This window comes from Cricetulus griseus, chromosome 4 (assembly GCF_003668045.3).
Source record: "Cricetulus griseus strain 17A/GY chromosome 4, alternate assembly CriGri-PICRH-1.0, whole genome shotgun sequence".
In the NCBI taxonomy this organism is placed as follows: Eukaryota; Metazoa; Chordata; class Mammalia; order Rodentia; family Cricetidae; genus Cricetulus; species Cricetulus griseus.
The window spans coordinates 193,948,393-193,965,745 of record NC_048597.1 but is presented as its reverse complement, the minus strand read 5'-3'; the positions used below and the strand labels follow the sequence as shown (position 1 = coordinate 193,965,745).

General features: G+C 44.4%; 1 protein-coding gene across 1 annotated transcript in view; it reads right to left on the bottom strand.

The window, feature by feature from the left end:
• Sh3bgrl2 (SH3 domain binding glutamate rich protein like 2) overlaps positions 1-17,041 on the bottom strand; it is a 53,326-nt gene extending 36,285 nt beyond the window's left edge. Inside the window, exon 1 of the mRNA XM_027411044.2 lies at positions 16,842-17,041. Within this exon, the coding sequence (XP_027266845.1) occupies positions 16,842-16,886 (45 nt within the window). The 5' untranslated portion in view covers positions 16,887-17,041. The remainder of the gene's footprint in view (positions 1-16,841) is intronic.
• Positions 17,042-17,353: the final 312 nt, after the last annotated feature.

Here is a 17,353-nt window from a genome sequence, read left to right as displayed (position 1 = left end):
CACTGAAGCCAACTTCCTCCCTCCCAGGCTTCCAGAGTTACCCTGCTCGGAGTTCTGGAAGACTGATACTCAAACAAAAGTAATAATGTAATAAGTTGACTTCATAACACAGATTCTTTAAGCCATTTATTTAAGATGCCATGAGACAAAGCATGTCCCCAAAGCTTTTAGGTTTCAGAGCAGACTCTACTTGCAAATTCATTCCTGTTGTTCTTTGATTAGCTTTTTGTTCATAATACAATCTTTCAGAAACAATTTCCTTGTATCCACTCAAATGCCAAGTTCTCTAATAGAAAATCTGCAACAACAAAAGACACACAGGCCAGTCCCTGACCAAGAATAACTTAGGATTCCAATGAATCACAGGTAGAAGGCCCTGAAAACCACCCAACAGGAGGCAAGGCAGGCTGAAAGAGAAGAGACCTCCTAGTTTGGAGAGCAAGAGAGGGGGGCAAAGGAACCACAGGAAACAGCCCTGCATTATTCTTTGAAGAGAAGAGGGACTGGGACTGTCTCATAGGGAGTTCCCAGACAAGGTGAAGAGGACCACGGGGGCAGCCAGGGTGGAGGAGGAGCCTGGTACAACTACCACAAGAGGAGAGAGCCCAGAGTGCCCAGCCACGCATGCAAGCCTAACTAACTGTCAAGCACCGAGGGTCAAAGGGTCTTTGCCAGGCTTTCTGAACCTAACACAGCGACTTCATCTCATTAACAGGACGGCTTTCTCTTTTAAATGGAAACAGAACTCAAAGGGTAAATTATTAATCGTCTCAAGTCTGTTAATTATCTCTTAAAACCAGGTACTCACTGGTAAAAGGTCAACGTGATGAGACAAAGCACATGGTGCCCAGCCACCTTGCTCTTAACATACAGAATACAAGCAGAAAGGTCTAAAGCCAAGGGCGGTGAAGCAGGCAAATCACACCATCTCTGTGGCAGAAAGAACAAAGCCAACAGCACCCACTCCAGTTCACCAGCTTATAGGAAATATCTGGGGGAAGAAAAAGTCTTTTTAGATTTCTACTGGAATCTTCTATCTAGACATTTCTAGAATCTTAAAAACAGCTGGGATCATAACTCAAGGGATGCAATTCCTGTGTGGCTGTCACTCAAATAAACACATGTGGCCCTGTGACTTACCTGTTGGTCAGGTAAATTTAGGCATATTTTCTATGTGATCTCACATTGCTCCTGATTCTTGGTCTCTTTTTGCCACAATCAGAACATGAGCTGCTCAGGGGAAGGATCATGGCCGCTCACTCATGAACTTCAGGAAATAAGAGGACCCATAAACACAAAGGAATTCAGTAGCTCAAGTAACTTACAAAATACAGATCCCTTAAGGATCTGATCCATTATTCACAATGGTTTACATGGAATGGAAGAAGAATGTCTTCATTGAATGGTCTGTCAGGCATGCTGAACCTGTCTGTGCCTCTTGGGCCACAGGTCCTCCAACCCAACATGAGCATTTTTATGATTTTTTTTTTACTTGATTTTGTGGTTCTTGAGTGTGAACTCTGTAGATGACAACTTGATGTTACAGAATCAAAAGGGTAGACATGACTTGTAGTTTAAGGCCAGCTTAGGCTATAGGAGACCTTGTTTCAAGAAAAAAGACAGACAACTGAGAACTAGGCTTGGCAAAGATGCAGACACGGGAACTCCCTACACTGCCAATGCAAATGTAAAATGAAGTGATTCTGGAAAACAATTTGGCAATGCCAGAAAAACATAAACACAGCGTCATCTTAGAAACATCAACTCTTTTTTTTTTTCTTTTTCTTTTTTTTGAGACAGGGTTCTTCTGTGTAGCCTTGGCTGCCCTCAAATTCACAGACATTCACTAGCCTCTGCCTCCCAAGTGCTGGAATCAAAGGTGCCCACCACCACCCATATACTACAAATGTACACAAAAGAACTTACACACAAATCTTCATAGAGGCATTATTCATAATAGCCAAAAAGCAAAAACAGCCCAAATACCCATCAACTGGTGAATAGACAGAAACAATGTTATATATCCAGCAACAGAAAGTCAGGTATTAAAACAATGCTAGTATATTCTACAACATGGATGAAGCTTGAACACACTCTGCTAAGTGAAATAGCCAGACATAAAGTGTTCCATGCTTCATGACTGAACCCACACAAAATGTCAGAAAAGCTCGAAGGGAGCCAGAAAGCAGGTCAGTGATTGCCAGGGGCAAGAGGAAGAAGGGAAAGGAAATTGACTGGTAAAGGACAAGAGCTATCTTTCTGAGGTGATAAAGTGTTCTGGAATTAAATAATTGTACAACAAATAGTAAGTGAGTTACCAACCACCTACATGTACAATTTTAAAAGGTGAATTTTGCATTATGTTTATTACACCTCAATAAAAAAACACAATAATACAAGAAGAAATCTAAGCTTAGAGGAGTTAAGTATCTTGTTCAAGACTCAGCTAACTAAAGGAAATCACTAGAACTATGACCCTGTAGCCCACAGCAGTCTCGACAAGAGCCAGGACAATGTGATGAGCTGGAAAGCAATAGCCTCAACCTAGGTGCTTCACAGTCACACACACATCCTCCGACTTCTCTTTGCTTCCCTTCTTTCTTTGTGAGACACAGTCCCCCTATTAAGTTTGGCTGTTTTCAAACTCAAGATCCCCCTGCCTCTGCCTCTACAGTGCTGGGATTATGATAGTGGGGTGCATCACTGAGCCCAGCTTGCTCACTCTAAGGCAATCTGAGTCCTCTTACATTGCGATGCCATTGTCTATTCTGTACTATTACAGGTAGAGCATTGCTTCTCAACTAAGGGGTGCTTTTACCTCCCAGGGCATTTCAGTATGTCCGGAAACATATCAGCTGTCAGGAACTGGGGCCAAGGGTGACCCAGAAGGTAGGGTCTATGCACACTGCTCTATGTCTACAGTACACAGGACAGGTGTCACATGGGAAAGACCCACCCAGTCCAAAATATCAGCAGTGCCACAGTGAAAACTCTGATGAGGGTCTAATCAAGGTATTTGATCTTGAGTGTAACAAGCTCAGAGCAGCAGTTCCGTGACTGTGAGACCAGCACCCAACTAGCACCATGCTCAGAACACTAACTTGTATTCCCCTAACAGCCCACACAGACTGTCTGAACGTGCCATTTCTGTTTACCTGCCCACAGGTGCCAGGCAGTTTAGAGAGCAATAAAGCTGTCAACATTTAACAAGCATTTGAGGCTAGTATTTCCTTCCCTTACAAAATGACCCTCCTTGGTTTTCATCTTCATAAATACACGTACTATTTATGAAGTCTTGGGTTTTCCAATTTTGACAGACATGCATGCTCTCCTCTATTGTTAAAAACAAAACAAAGCAAAAAAAAAAAAAAACCCACAAGCTCAATGGCAAACAGCTGACAGTCGGGAAAACTTGGAAATAACAGGAAGCTGTGAAGATCTCAAGGGTGTAATCCCTGATGAAGGAACCACCCACACAGCTCTGAGGGACTTGTGCCATGCTGCTGCTATGAGTTGAGGTGCCAGGACCTAGGAAGAGAGGTCATCCTGATTGTTGTTTTGTGACACAGATATCTTACAGCACCTAAAATACACTTGCTCAATATTTTCAAAACTCTGCTAATTCAACAAGAGCTTTTCAGACTACAATTCAATCCACATTAGTTTTAATAGGCGGTGTTAGCTGTAGATCTTCCTAAGGCTGGCTGGATCCCAAGGCAGGATCTATTATCTGATTCTCACAGTAATTCTTTCCTTGGTTGAATCTTAATAGTTCATTTAAAGTTGAAGATTCACAAAGACAAGAGAATGGTTACTGCATGAAACTTAAATGAAACTCACACTAACAACAGCGGCTATGATTTTCAACAAGCTTCAACAGCTTTATAAATCTAACTGTGAGCTACAGGAAGATAAAGGCCCACTCAGCCTCCTTGCCTGTTGGGGTACCAGAGCCAAAACCCAAACCCAGGTCTTTCCGTTCTTAAAGTCCATCATCTTTCCTGGCATCATCATCTTGCATCATCTTGTAAACTACATGGAAAGAGCCTGATCATAGAGAGATGGGTGGCCATAAAAGCACAGAATCTTGAACAGTTAAATGGGGCAGATGAGGCTCACCACCAGCAGGGACCATTCCCACCGTCTCCCTGCCTTCCCAGTAGGCTGGCTACATCTTTCCTCTCACTAGAAGGCTGCCCATATTCCAAGCAGCCTTCTATCTCCAACATTCACTTTCTACCTCCTCTTTACACTCAACTCTCACTGCAAGTTACCATATGCTGATGAACTCTGCCCCTTGACTACTGTTTTGTAGAGTACTGGCAGTTCACGGGTTCATTCTCCCAAGAACAGAAGGGCCAAGGTAGAAAAGAGGAGGGTACTGATCTACACCAACACCTGACCCAGCACATCCCCTGCTGCCCAGAGGGCCCCGTATATCAAGTATCCTCTGCCTTTGACCTCATCCCTGGGTCCCAGACATCCCATCAGTCTCTCTTCTCCCTTTTTACCCTATCCCCCTCCATCCCATCCCACCCCCTTCAATGTGACACATGAAGTCAGTTCTACCCGACTTTGTTACACCCAGCAGTACAATCACATTTTAGGCAAATCACACAGTTGAGTTTTAGGTCACTCAACAAAAGACTAAACACTCCCTTCAGCTATTCTCCCTTCCCCTTAATCTGCTTTAATCTTTCTCTGGGGTAGGGACAGGAAATATGACTATAACTACTACATCTCATTACTTCAAGGAATACAAAGAATAAACACCAAGTGCCCCTGGTACTTCCTACACATGGTATAAACGGCGCCACTGTTACTGCTATGAAATCTTACCTTTCCATTTCAAACCATATTCATTTCAGCACTTGCCAGTTTTGCAGAAGCAGAGTCTGCTTTCTCTTGCCCTAAGACTCTGTGCCTATAATTATCTGCTGAGCAGCAAATCGGGGACTCTGGAACTGCTCCCCGCTTGAGAATGCTGCCCCATCCCACTGTAAAGCTCAAGCTTGCACACTCTAGTTGTTCTAGTCAGCTTGATGGTTTAACATAACACATGTTCTCCCAGTGTCCAGTCAGGGGCTCTTCTGGTGGGCAACATGGCACAATGGGAAAAGCACAGAATTCAAAACTAAAGGACAAGGCTTAGAACCTAAGCCCCCTCCCCCCCAGTGAGGTGAATGATCTCAGCATATGTGACCACCTTGAGTCTTGATATTCTTATCTATAAAATGGGCATAACAGATCACAGTTTAGAGGATGCTTACAAGGATTAAATAGAAAATAAAAACCACATTGCTGGATACAGGTAGAAAATAATTGTTCACCCACCCTTTAAACACTAAGGTCTCAGCACAGCAGGACACCTATTCCAGGCCTCTCTTTCTCCTGTTTCCATGGCATTTTCCATACAGCCCTCTTCCTTCCACCTCTTTTAGCATCACCTACCTGCCCTTCTGATAGGGCTGAAAGTATCCACCCTAAATTACAATAGCATTTCAACTTCAGAGTCAGAATTGTGGAAAATGTCAATGTGGGCGACAAATACTGTTGCAACTTATCCATCAGTTCTACCTGGTGCCTCGCTTCTCCTTCCTGTTACTGCCAGACTTGAAATTCTCTGTATTCAATTACATAGTTCTCAAAAAATGGTAAAATGCAGTCTAAGACCTGAGAATAAGAACACTCCTTCCTCTGATGCCTGTGCAAGACCAATCAGCAAGTCATCCATCCTGCTCATCTCAGACAAGACTCCAAACCTGCTCTCCAGGAAGCTACTGGCCTTTAGTCACTGACATCATTCAGAAAGAAATAGGACAAGTCTTGAAAACCTTAAGTCAAACCAGGACTCTAAAACTAGACACTACACAGAGCAAAGAAGAGTGACCATGAATCCGTGTAGCAATAAGTATGCTGGGGCAATGACTAGATATGGTCTAAATGACCATGTGAATTACCTATCAATGTGAAAAAAAATTCACAGCAGACACACAGCAACTTGTCTGTTTAGGGAACAATAGCATGTTAAACCATATGCTCTTATTAACTCAAGTTCAAACACCTACATTACCCGAAAACTCTCCTAAAATTATCTCAAATTGTACCTCAGCCTCCCCAGGTACACTGATCACATCTTTCCTCTTGTACTAGTACACCATTTGGGGGATGGTTAAGGATCTCATATGGTTCAAGGTCATGGTTATTATTGCACCTTTTACACTACTCCATTGTTCTCATGGCAACCCAACAGGAACAACAGTGACCACTGTGCATCACCCTGGCATTGCGTGGGCTAACTCTTACAGCAGCAATCTCATCAATCACCAGCCCTTCTCATCATTCCTCAAGTGGGTTGAGGCTACTCAGCTACAGTAACTTGCTTTCTATTGCTGTGATAAAATTCTAGCCTAAGGCAACTTGGGAAGGGAAAGGTTAGGTTTCATCTCTTACAACTTCTGGGTCACAAGCTTTCATTGACAGAAGGCAGGGCAGGAACTCAAGACAGAAACTGAAGCCGAAACCCTGAGGAATGCTGCTTGCTGGCTTGCTTCCTTGGACTTGCCCAACTTTTACACAGCTCAGGTGCACACACCTGAGTGGGCCGGCCCCTCCTACTTCAATTAGCTCCACAGACCTATCTTATGGAGGCCATTCCTCAATTGAGGTGCCCTCTTCCCAGGTGATTCTAATTTGAGTCATGTTGACAAAAACTAACTGGCACATTTGTCCCTCATCTGTGGTACCTAAGAGTCTGATAGCCATTGCTTTAACCACGTATGTGCAGTCTGCCAATGGCAGATTTCCCATGGATGAATACAAGTACATGAGTGTAGGGACTGAACATAAACCCAATGATATATATATATATATATATATATATTATATATATATATATATATGACATAAAATGGCCAAGTGCCTATTGTGCAAACCTGAGAGTTGGGGTTCGATCCCTAGACCCTACCTGAAAAGCCTGAATTGTGGTGCATACTTGTAAACCTCAGCCCCAGTATGGCAAAAAAAAGGTGGCTCCCTGGGGGCTGGCCATCTGCCTTGCCTGCTCAGGGAGATCCAGGCAGTGGGAGGCCCTGGCACAGAAAACAAAAAATAAAATGGAGATTGATGGTCCTGGGGAATGACTGAAGGTTGGTCTGCAGCCTCCACATGCACAGGCATACACATGTATGCCCATATGAACACATACATATTCATTCATTCATTCATTCATTCATTCATTCATTCATTCTCTCCTCTCTCTCCCTCCCCGCTCTACCCCCCTCCTCCTCCCTCCCCCCCCTCCCTCCTCCTCCCTCCCTCTCTAAGTGTAGCTCAACCTCCTGTCAATCAGGGTCCCAAGCTTATGGAGGAGTCAATTCTCACTCAAAGGAACACAGTCATTAAAGCTAAGCAGCAGTGAGCGGCTGCTGAGCTGCAGGCCACAGGGGAATGCCATGAATTAAGTAGCCCGCATCCCACTCCTGAGCTGGACTATGTCAGCTATGCTGACTGCTGCTGTTTCCTTTGCTTTGTTTTTCATTTCAGGCTGGAATGCAGCAAACAGCTGTAATGTTGCCTTACAGACCACATTTACCAAATGCCACTGATCTGACCTGTCAAGCAGGTTAACTTAACTGGGTCTTTTATTCTCAACCCTCCACTCCCAGATCACCAGATCCAAGCAGGGGCCACCACCCAGTGGGAAGAAGGAAACACAGCCTTACACAGTCAGAATTGGCTGCTTTAGTCACAGCCAAGACCGTGCTGCTGTTCTGGGAGATCCAACGTGGTGCTGGCCAGGGGCCACCAAGGTCCACAACAATGCTGACACACCCTGATGCACACCTCGCCCTGTGACTGACCGGCAGGGGTCAGTTCCAGGAAACCCCTACTGAAGTTCTGCCAGGCACTGAGTCAGTCCTGAAAAGATGGATTCCCTCAGGAATAAGCTGTCAGTGATGACAGAGTGGGGATAGCACACGATGACACAGACCCCCAAATGCCTCTGCCTGTAAATTCAGCTTTCCATCCCAGTGCAAAGTTGTCATGAGTCCAGAAAGGAAAAATGCTTTTCTCAGTTTGATTTCTTTTTTAGAGTTTGGGGGAGAAAAGCAACCTATTATACAAGAGACAACACTTCTAACTCTTCAAGCTGTGACAGCCAGTTCCTAAGTCATCGGCAGATGCTGTTGGGAGAACACAGATAAGCCTATTAAGGGAGGAGACTAGGAAAGCTGCAGGGACACAGATTACCCAGCAGCTGGCTAGTGTAGACTGCCAGTCTCTTCTCCCCGCTTCCCATCCCACATCTCCAAACACCAGTCACCCCTAAAACCAGACCATGGTACATGCTGATCACTGATCAAAAAACACTGGCCAAAAAGCTCAATGGCATGTTTCCTTCCTTCCTTCCTTTCCTTTCCTTTTCTTTTCTTTCTTCCTCTTCTTTTTTTTGAGACAGGGTTTCTCTGTGTAGCCCTGGCTGCCCTAGAACTGGAGTTGTAAACCAGGCTGTCCTAGAACTCACAGAAATCAGTGTGCCTCTGCCTACTGAGGCTTGGGATTAAAGGCATGTGCCAATGGCAGGTTCTTAAACTATAACTAGGAAGAATGTCCCTTAAATGTTAATTTACTGTTTTGCATATGTATTAGTCCATATTCCATTGTTAGAGCAAAGTATCTACACACACACACACACATTTTGCTTAGAGGTTTGAAGGCTTAAAGTTCAACTTCAGGCTGTTCTAACAGCTCAGTGTCCTGTAATGAGGCACTTCACTCTGACACATCATGGCAGACTAGAGAGCAGTCATACGGCAAAGCTAGGAAGCCACAGCTCATGAATAAATTGAGGTCCCAGGACAACTACCTTCACTCCTTCCTAGGGCATCCCCCCAAATGACCATTTAACCCCTCCCCACTAAGCACCACCACCTCTGGCAGCCTTTCGGAGATAAATCACCTTCCAAACCATAGCAACGCCCAGAAAGCAGGTTTTCACTAAATTTCAAATTTGGGAAGCTAAAGTCCTTTTCTGCATAACAGATAAGCAATGTGAGATTAATCCAAGCAGACTAATGAACACAGAATCTGACTTGAATCAGGATGTAAGTAAACCTAATCCCAGGAAAGCAGTTCTCTCCAAAGGACTGAACTCTCTGCCAAGGCCCAGGAGAGTCACCTTCCAGCTAAGAGTTGCTAACTGGCCATTTTGTTGTTGTTGATTCCAGGTGTTCTAAAGACCATTTTAAAATTTGAAAGACAGAGTAGTTAATTGCAAAACAAACAAGTGGACTTTTTATCATGTATTTCTGTTAGGAAGGAGAGTTAAGAAGGATTCGGGAGTAGAGAAGCTGATACAGACTTTGATAAATTAAAAACAAAGGACAGACACATAAATGGGACAGGGTATATAGGACAGTGAGTGTAAGTTGGGACATAGTTCTTGTTCCCAAACCAACAGGGCTGTAATAGAGAATGTGCACAGGTGGTGCTCTTAGTGGCTGCAGTGGAGGGTGTATCCTGTCAGAACCCCAAGGGCAGGCCAGTACAGAAGCCTGAATACTAACAATACCACTGAAGTAAACTACTCCCTCTCCTCTAGTAGTATGCTGAGTTTTTAGAAACTGACTTTTGGCAGGTGGATGATTTCTTGATCTCATTTTTAAAACCTACATTTTGAAATATAATACTTAACATTTCTGTATATGTAATTATAGGTAAACCAGGCCAATTTTTTAATTTTAAGCAGAAAAAAACTCTTGATAAATATAGACTTTCTATTCTGTTGTGCTGTTCTAATCCAAGAAAAGTATAATTCATTTCAATACTTTTTATAAACTAAGCATTAAAAAAACCTACATAGGAGATAGTGATCAGTAGGCAAAGTGCTTTTTGGCCACATATGAAGATCTGAGTTTGCATCTCCATTTTAAAAACAAAACCAAAAATGCCAGGCATGTTGACTTCTACCTGTGATCCTAATGCAGATAGAGACAAGCGGAGACAGAAAGATCTCTACCCTCCCAGGTCAGGTTAGCCAATCAGTGAGCTCCAAGTTCAGGAAGAGAGTCTCTCCCAAAAAGTATGGTGGAAAGTGATAAAGGCAGGCTCCCAACATCAACCTGGGGCCTCCACACTAGAACACACACACACACACACACACACACACACAACCCCACAACACACACCACATGAAATCCTCTTTACTTGGGATGTCACATGACTTGAAAGGGAAAAATTAATGAAAGTCTAAAACCCGAACTCCAAAGCCCAAATAGAAAAACTCTTAAGCTTCTCTGAGTTCCCAAAAGGCAGCCCAACATACAAGATTAAACAAAGGTGCACATGACTCAAGGCCTTAGACCAGATATCACACCCTAGAGCTGTGTCGACATTCTTCTGGTCCAAAGAGGATAGTTATCAATTGTAGAAGTCCCCAGCCCAGGAGATAATTAACAAACTCATAGCCTCTGCAGCATCCTGCTTAATTGCACCTTGTCTGAAGCATACAACCATTGTCCTGTGTTGTGTAACCACTGAAGTTTTGTAATCTTGGGGCTTCCAGCCTTACAATTTTCCCTTATAAAAACACCCCTCAGTGGTGTTTTGTTCCCGAAAAAATGGGGTCCTTGCTGCAGCTCTTATCCTGGAGTCAATAAGGAAACCTTTGAACTTGCATTCGGTGAGTCATCTCCTTCTTGGAGGGTTCTTTTGGGGTTCAATCTGGGCACAACAACACTAGTAGCTCTCCTTTTCTGTGTTTTATTTTTAAAAATTGAAAAACAAAACAGAAGATTCATGTAGTCTTACATTGCGCCTGGGGTGTGGGAACCACCCTGAACTTCTTACCACAAATACTTGTCAAGATGTAGCTTACTCAGATGGTTTGAAATGCTGACTAAAAGTATCTAAATGGATTTAAAAACAAAAAAAAGTCCCTAATTTCACAAAGGAATCCATGCTGGCGGTTATATTCCTATTAGCAAATTTAAATGTCTTTGTAGAAAGAAAGAAGTGTCAAAATTGGGAAACATTAAAATGTACCAGAAAGACTGAGGCCAGGACTTTCCTTTCAATGGTAATAAATAAAATAAATAAAAATAAAAAAGGTTTGCCCCTTCTAGCAGCAAGCCTCACACACAGACTACCTGTTCATACAATTTGCTCTCTAACTAGTAAGTTTAAAGTGAAAGAAGTTTTCCCAGTTAAAGAGAAAATTGTACTATCAGTTTATATAGTTCAACCCTCAGACTGGACATGGCTCTAGATTGTATTACATGCACTGCAAAGATATCGCCTGAAGCACCAACTTCCGGTACCTGTGAAGCAGGATCTTTGCAGATGCGCTTTAGGATGATGTCATTAGAGTAGGCCCTACTACAACACGCCTAGCTAAAAAAAATAAAATAAAATAAAAAAGGTCATTTTGAACACCAAAGACAGACATGGACAGGCACATAGGAAGAATGCCACATAAACACAAAGGCTTTCAGGGCAACACATCTACAAGCGAAGACATGCCTACAGTTTCGAGCAGATCCCAGTAGCAGATTCTCCCTCACAGTTCTTAGAATGCTAACCCTTGGATCTCCAACCTCCAGCAGCAAGAGGAATAAGACCTATTTCTGATATTTAAGCCCCACAGCCCTAGGAAACAAATGCACAGTCTTTACTTAACTCCATGCCCTTGGGCCCTCAAGTTATCCCTGCCTCTTCTGATCACTTCGCTCACAATCTCATCCTGAAGCCTGCTCCTCACTCCTCTTCCAGTGCCCTATAGCACTGTCTCTGGTTAGGGAGCCACTGGCCCATGGGGCAGTTCTTTGTGCAGATAAACCTACAAACTGCAGGATGTCAGCATCCCTGATGCACATACGCCGCCGTACCTGAGGACAGACACCAAAGGGAGACTCTAGAAGCTTAGGAGCCAGCTGTCATCTAGGGCTTGACTCCAGGTCAGAGTACCAACTGAACATGATCTGGCTTGAGTCAGTTCTCTTCAGCCTCTTCACCTATGGTATGGCAATAACTATCTTGTCAGAGGACAGTGAAGATAAATAAAGATCCCCAAGAGCCCAAGCATCTGCTCCCTCCTGTCAGAGTCAAGCGACTTAGCACTGAGTCCTGTTACTGCCTATGCTCACCTCCTGACTCTGCTGCTTTCAAACTCTCTCCTAAGGCTTTCTTACAGAACAGCCTCACTGAGTACACTCTACAGGGAAGCAACAGCTTGAACTGGTAATTGCATGCTTAAAATAATAACCAGTTGTGCACAGCAGCAAGGACACCCTGCACAGCTAGCTGCAAAGAGCAATGAATGCATCTGAGAGCAGTGTTTGTCTGTCTTCTCCCTTCGCACCCACCCTCACCTTAATACACTGTGCAAGCCACAGCGAGCTCTCCACTTCCCAGCTTTCCTTCCAATGTCGGCATCTCCTTTGTTACCAGATGGTGGCTGTCCAACATTCAGGATGTATAAAACCAGTATCATCTAACCCATTTCACCCAGGTTCATGAAAGCAATCCTCAAGCCACTCACTGTAACGCTAGCCTTAGCTTAGGCTTGTTTCTAACCAGCTTTTATAACTTAAATTAACCTGTTTATATTAATCTATGAGCTGCCACGTGGCTCATGGCTTTTACCTCTCCTCCTGCATGTCCTGCTTCCTCTGCATCTGGCTGGTGACTCTCCTTTCTCCTTCCCAGAGCTTTCTCTGTCCAGAAGTCCTGCCCATACCTCCCGCCTAGCTACTGGCCATTTACCTTTTTATTAAATCAGTCACAGTAACATATCTTTACATGGTGTAATCAAATATCTAGCAACAAGCCACCATCAGTCCTCCTTGACCGCATGGTCTGCAGGCTAAGCCTCCAAGCTTGATGAAGACAGCAATTATTTGGGCCATGTCTGTTTTCCTGACCATCATAGCTGTAGCACCTACCACCACCTAACTCGGCACTAGGGCTCAGTGGAATAGAGTGTTTGCTGTACAAGCATGAGGACCTGGGTTTGAATTTCAATACCTACCTAAAGAGCCAGGGGAAGACTCGAACACACATGTAATCCCAGTGCTATGAGCAGCAGAGATAGGAGGGTTACTGGTCACCAGCCTAACTCCAAGGTCAATGAAAGACCCTGATCCAAAGAAATAAGGTGGAGAATGACAGAGCAGGACATCTGATGCCCTCCTCTGGCCTCTGCAGGCCCATGAGCACATACACACATATTCATACAGCACACACATACCCACACACGAAGCACACACATGCATACACACATACACATACATACAAACACATACAGCACACATCTACATACATACACACCCAGCACACATGTACACACATACAGATACGACACACACGTACAAATAGATACACAGGAGGGGGAAAGGGCCTGATATTTGCTTTTCAACGTTTAAAATAAGCACATGTATCAATCAATCGATGCAGGAATGTGGCTTTCAATTCCATCTCACTGTGCACCGACTACATGGATGACACTGGGTCCAATCACTTCACCTCTATGCCCAAGTTCCCCTCTGTGAAACTGTGTGCTTGGACTTCACTTACATACTTTTAGGTTCCCCTCTGACTCCCAAATGAACCACAAAACTTTAATGAATGGTAAAGGATATATCCACGCCAAAGCACAGCTCTTGCCTCAATGAAGACTTTATTCCCTTTCTGATACATTTTAGTCCAAGGCAGGCAGGCAGGGAGTCTTCTAAAATCTCAGACCTGAAGGACAGTACCCTGCTACCTGAAGGACAAAAGGCCCAGAGCAGCCGACAAGCCATAGACACTGAAAACATCTTCAAGATGCAGAGCACGGGTGGAGTCTGAATTCACAGGGTTCCTTTGGGGACTTGAAGAGTCCACCTTGTCACCCAAAGAGGTTCACAGCGGCATCTGCTGCTCACCTCTCCTCCCCAAGCACCTCACACCCAGCCTTTAAAAATGGGCTCAGGAACGCTTTCCCACACTCCTCTCCCTGCTGGTTGCCCCCATGTGCCTATTTTATAACTCCAGCATATTCCTTCCGTATCTTACATCTGGCATGGCGTCCCTCTGATGCCTGTAGTATTTCTGCCTGGTAAGTGTTCCCATAGGAGGCATGTCCTTGAGCTGCAGGTTATTACTGAAGGTTTTACTACCTTTCCTAGCAGACAGATGTCCTCACCTCAAGAAGAGACCACACCCTGTATTCTCCTAGGCTTCTCTGTAAGACCAAGGACAAAGTTGGGCAGGGTACAGGCAGACTAAAGCAAATTCTGTCAAATACATCAATGAACAAAAACCTTTTAAAATTAAAGTCACATTAACACATTTCCCAGACAAAGGTTATCTAGGCCTCTGCTGTCGGGTACACAGGCATAATAAATTAAAATTTTAAATGACCTTTCTATAGTCATTTTCTTAGAGCTAAATAAAATACCCTCACTCTAACAGTAACATGGATGGCATAATGCAGTATAATTTTTATTTCCTAGTTACAGCAAGCCTCTCCTGGAGCTGTTTATAAGATGAGCAGGCACCCACCCCTTTTCATGTTAGTCATTTGTACGGCTGAAGCTCCACCACTCAAGGGAATCAGGAGATAGGAAGATTTTTTTCTGAAGAGTATGCTTAAATGTGCTGCCACCTGGACTTACTCTGGTCACATCCCTTCCTTTATGGTTTAATACATGATGGTTAAAACCAAACTGACTCGGGAATAACACTGTTTGTTCTTCCATATATTTGCTGGTCACAGGCAGATACAGAATAAAATACTGCCAACAGTTAACCCGACACTGCTAGAAGGAAAACTCAGCATTCCCACAAAACCTTAACATAGTGTAATGTTGTGAGTACCACTAGCCTCCCCAACCAAGAGTTCACCTACACACCTTCATTATGGCCAAATCAATATCCTTGCAGCTAAGCATCAACTTTATATAACCTACAATACCAATATCAAAGAAAAACTGCACATGAAGTAGGAGATAATATTACAAAATGAGGAGACTCCACAAGCATTTCTGAGACCTGAAAAGAATACGTTTTCAAAAAGCAGACTGAAATGAGTAGTCAGTGTTTACAGGCTGTGTCTGTGTGGTGACTGGATGTAACCTCCCAATCAAATGAAACCACATCAGACCACGGGGATCAAAGACACAGTTAAAAAAAAAAAAAAAGTGGGTAAACCTCCCCCTTTGAAGGTAGCCAGCATACTGTTCAAATGAAGTAAGCTGTCAGCAGCATTCCCCACATTTACTCAGCTGACAGAACCAAGTCATTTTTAAAGTGCAGTACATTTGTGAGTGCCTCAACATCCTCCATGGTACAGGAGAGGAACTTGGGCAGAGCCAGAGCACCCCTGGCCCCCACAACACTAGTCAGGGCACTAAAACTCCTTTCCTCATCGTTCCATGTGCAAAACATTAAATCTAAAACTTAAGTCACATAGCAGGCAGGCAATAAATACTTGTGTGTTAATGGAATTCATGAAACCAGGATACAGGATGCAGATTGGGTCTAGATACAGGATGGGTAAGACAGGTGACTTTCCCGACACAACCGCAAATTAACACTACAGTACCGCCCTTCCACACTTGATAAAGTGCTTTTAAAATAATTCCTGAAGCAGGTTAAGTTCAGGGTAAGGCCAAAAGCTCTACAGTCAGGAATACATTTAAATAAATCTACCTGGAAAACGGTACATGTTTCACAAGGCTCAGTTTTAGCCCAGAAAAAAAAAAAAAAAAAAACCTGTCAGGGTCACCTATGACTAAGCAACGGAAAAAAATAACTGGAAATGTGAGGAGTTTTAGAAACACAGCATACAGCCTGCATATACAGGTAAGCTAGCATTTCCCCCATCTACTGTGTCTAGTGAAAATGGGGGTCCTTGTAGTAAAAAGGGGGGATTTTAAATTAAAAGTTTCAGTGGTTTTACAGGAAGTGTTCAACAGTATTTTATTCCATCTCTACCCCACCCATTTATATTCTAGGACAATCAATCTGCCTACCAGGCAGGCAACCAGCCAGACTAAACTTGAAACAATCATTCTTGCACTTTCTTCTATATCTGATTAAGTATCTCACAGAGCAGACTTTTAGAGCCATAGTCTAACTCTAAACTAAGGAAATCAAGCCTCAATAATCACATCGAACACCTGCATTACGTGCATCACAGTCAGTGGACTGTCCAGCATATATGTGCATTTTTCCTTAAAGTATAACATCTCTAGTTATTTAATTTCTTTAATTAAAAAAAACTCCCTAAAAGAAGTCAACATTCTACAAACAGAATAGCTAAAAACAGAAAGCACAATTTATAGATTCCTAAAATGAAACTTACCACAGCGCTGGGGGAGCGGGGAAGGGGCTCATGCACCCAGGTTTACTTACAAATGTAAAAGTATTTATAACACCCTAGGCTAAAAAGCGACAATGCAAACAAATGACTCCGATCTAACAGGACAAGAGTGCTTTACTATTCTCTTTGCTCAGGTGTAGAACTAAAGAAATGGACTTGCTGGGGACGAGACAGTGGAGAGCAATTCTTTTAAACCTGTTTCTTTCAGACGCCAGGTCAGCAAATCAAAGTAGTCTAAACTCCCATAAAAAACATAAGCCGACAGTGTTCCAAGTCGGGAACCTATAAACTCAGGAAAGGGGCCCCTGGCGCCGGCAGCTGCGGCAGGGGACTGGCTCCCCGGTTCCCCTCGCTAGCTGCCAGCGCTCGAGTGCGACCCCTGCGCATCCACGGGGTCCGAGCCTGGCGGTCACCTGCCCGCGCGTCTCCCACGGGCGCACGCGCCGCGCGTCTGCCGCGATCCCGCCCCGCTCACCGCCACGAAGCCCGAGGACGAGGCGACGAACACGCGGACCACCATCCTCTCGCTGCACTGGGAAACGCCGCTGAGGCGGACGCAGAAGCTGAAGGCGGCTGAGGCTGCTGCCGATCCCGGGGTCGTCCGAGAGGACCGCGGCGACACGTCCAGCTCCCGCCGCTCCGCGGATGAAAGCCCAGCGCCTCCGCCGCGGGCTAAGCGGGAGGCGGGGTGGGGCCGGGAGGCCGTGGGGCTGATGGGAGTTGTAGTTTCCACGACTCCCAGCGTGTGCTCCCTCCAGCCCTTCTGTTAATTAATCGTACACACAGGTGGTTTAGGAAGGACCCAGAGTACAAGGGAAAAGCAAACTAGACAAAGGGCTGGGTTCAGAGTCCGAGCTTGGGCTTTGTATGCGGTGGAGATGGGTGGAGCATCCTCAGCCAGAAACCACCTCAGAGCTGCTGAGATCCACTGTTTGAAAGGGGCCTTGCTCTACAGACCTGGGCTGGTTCAGGGTTCTGACAGGTGGT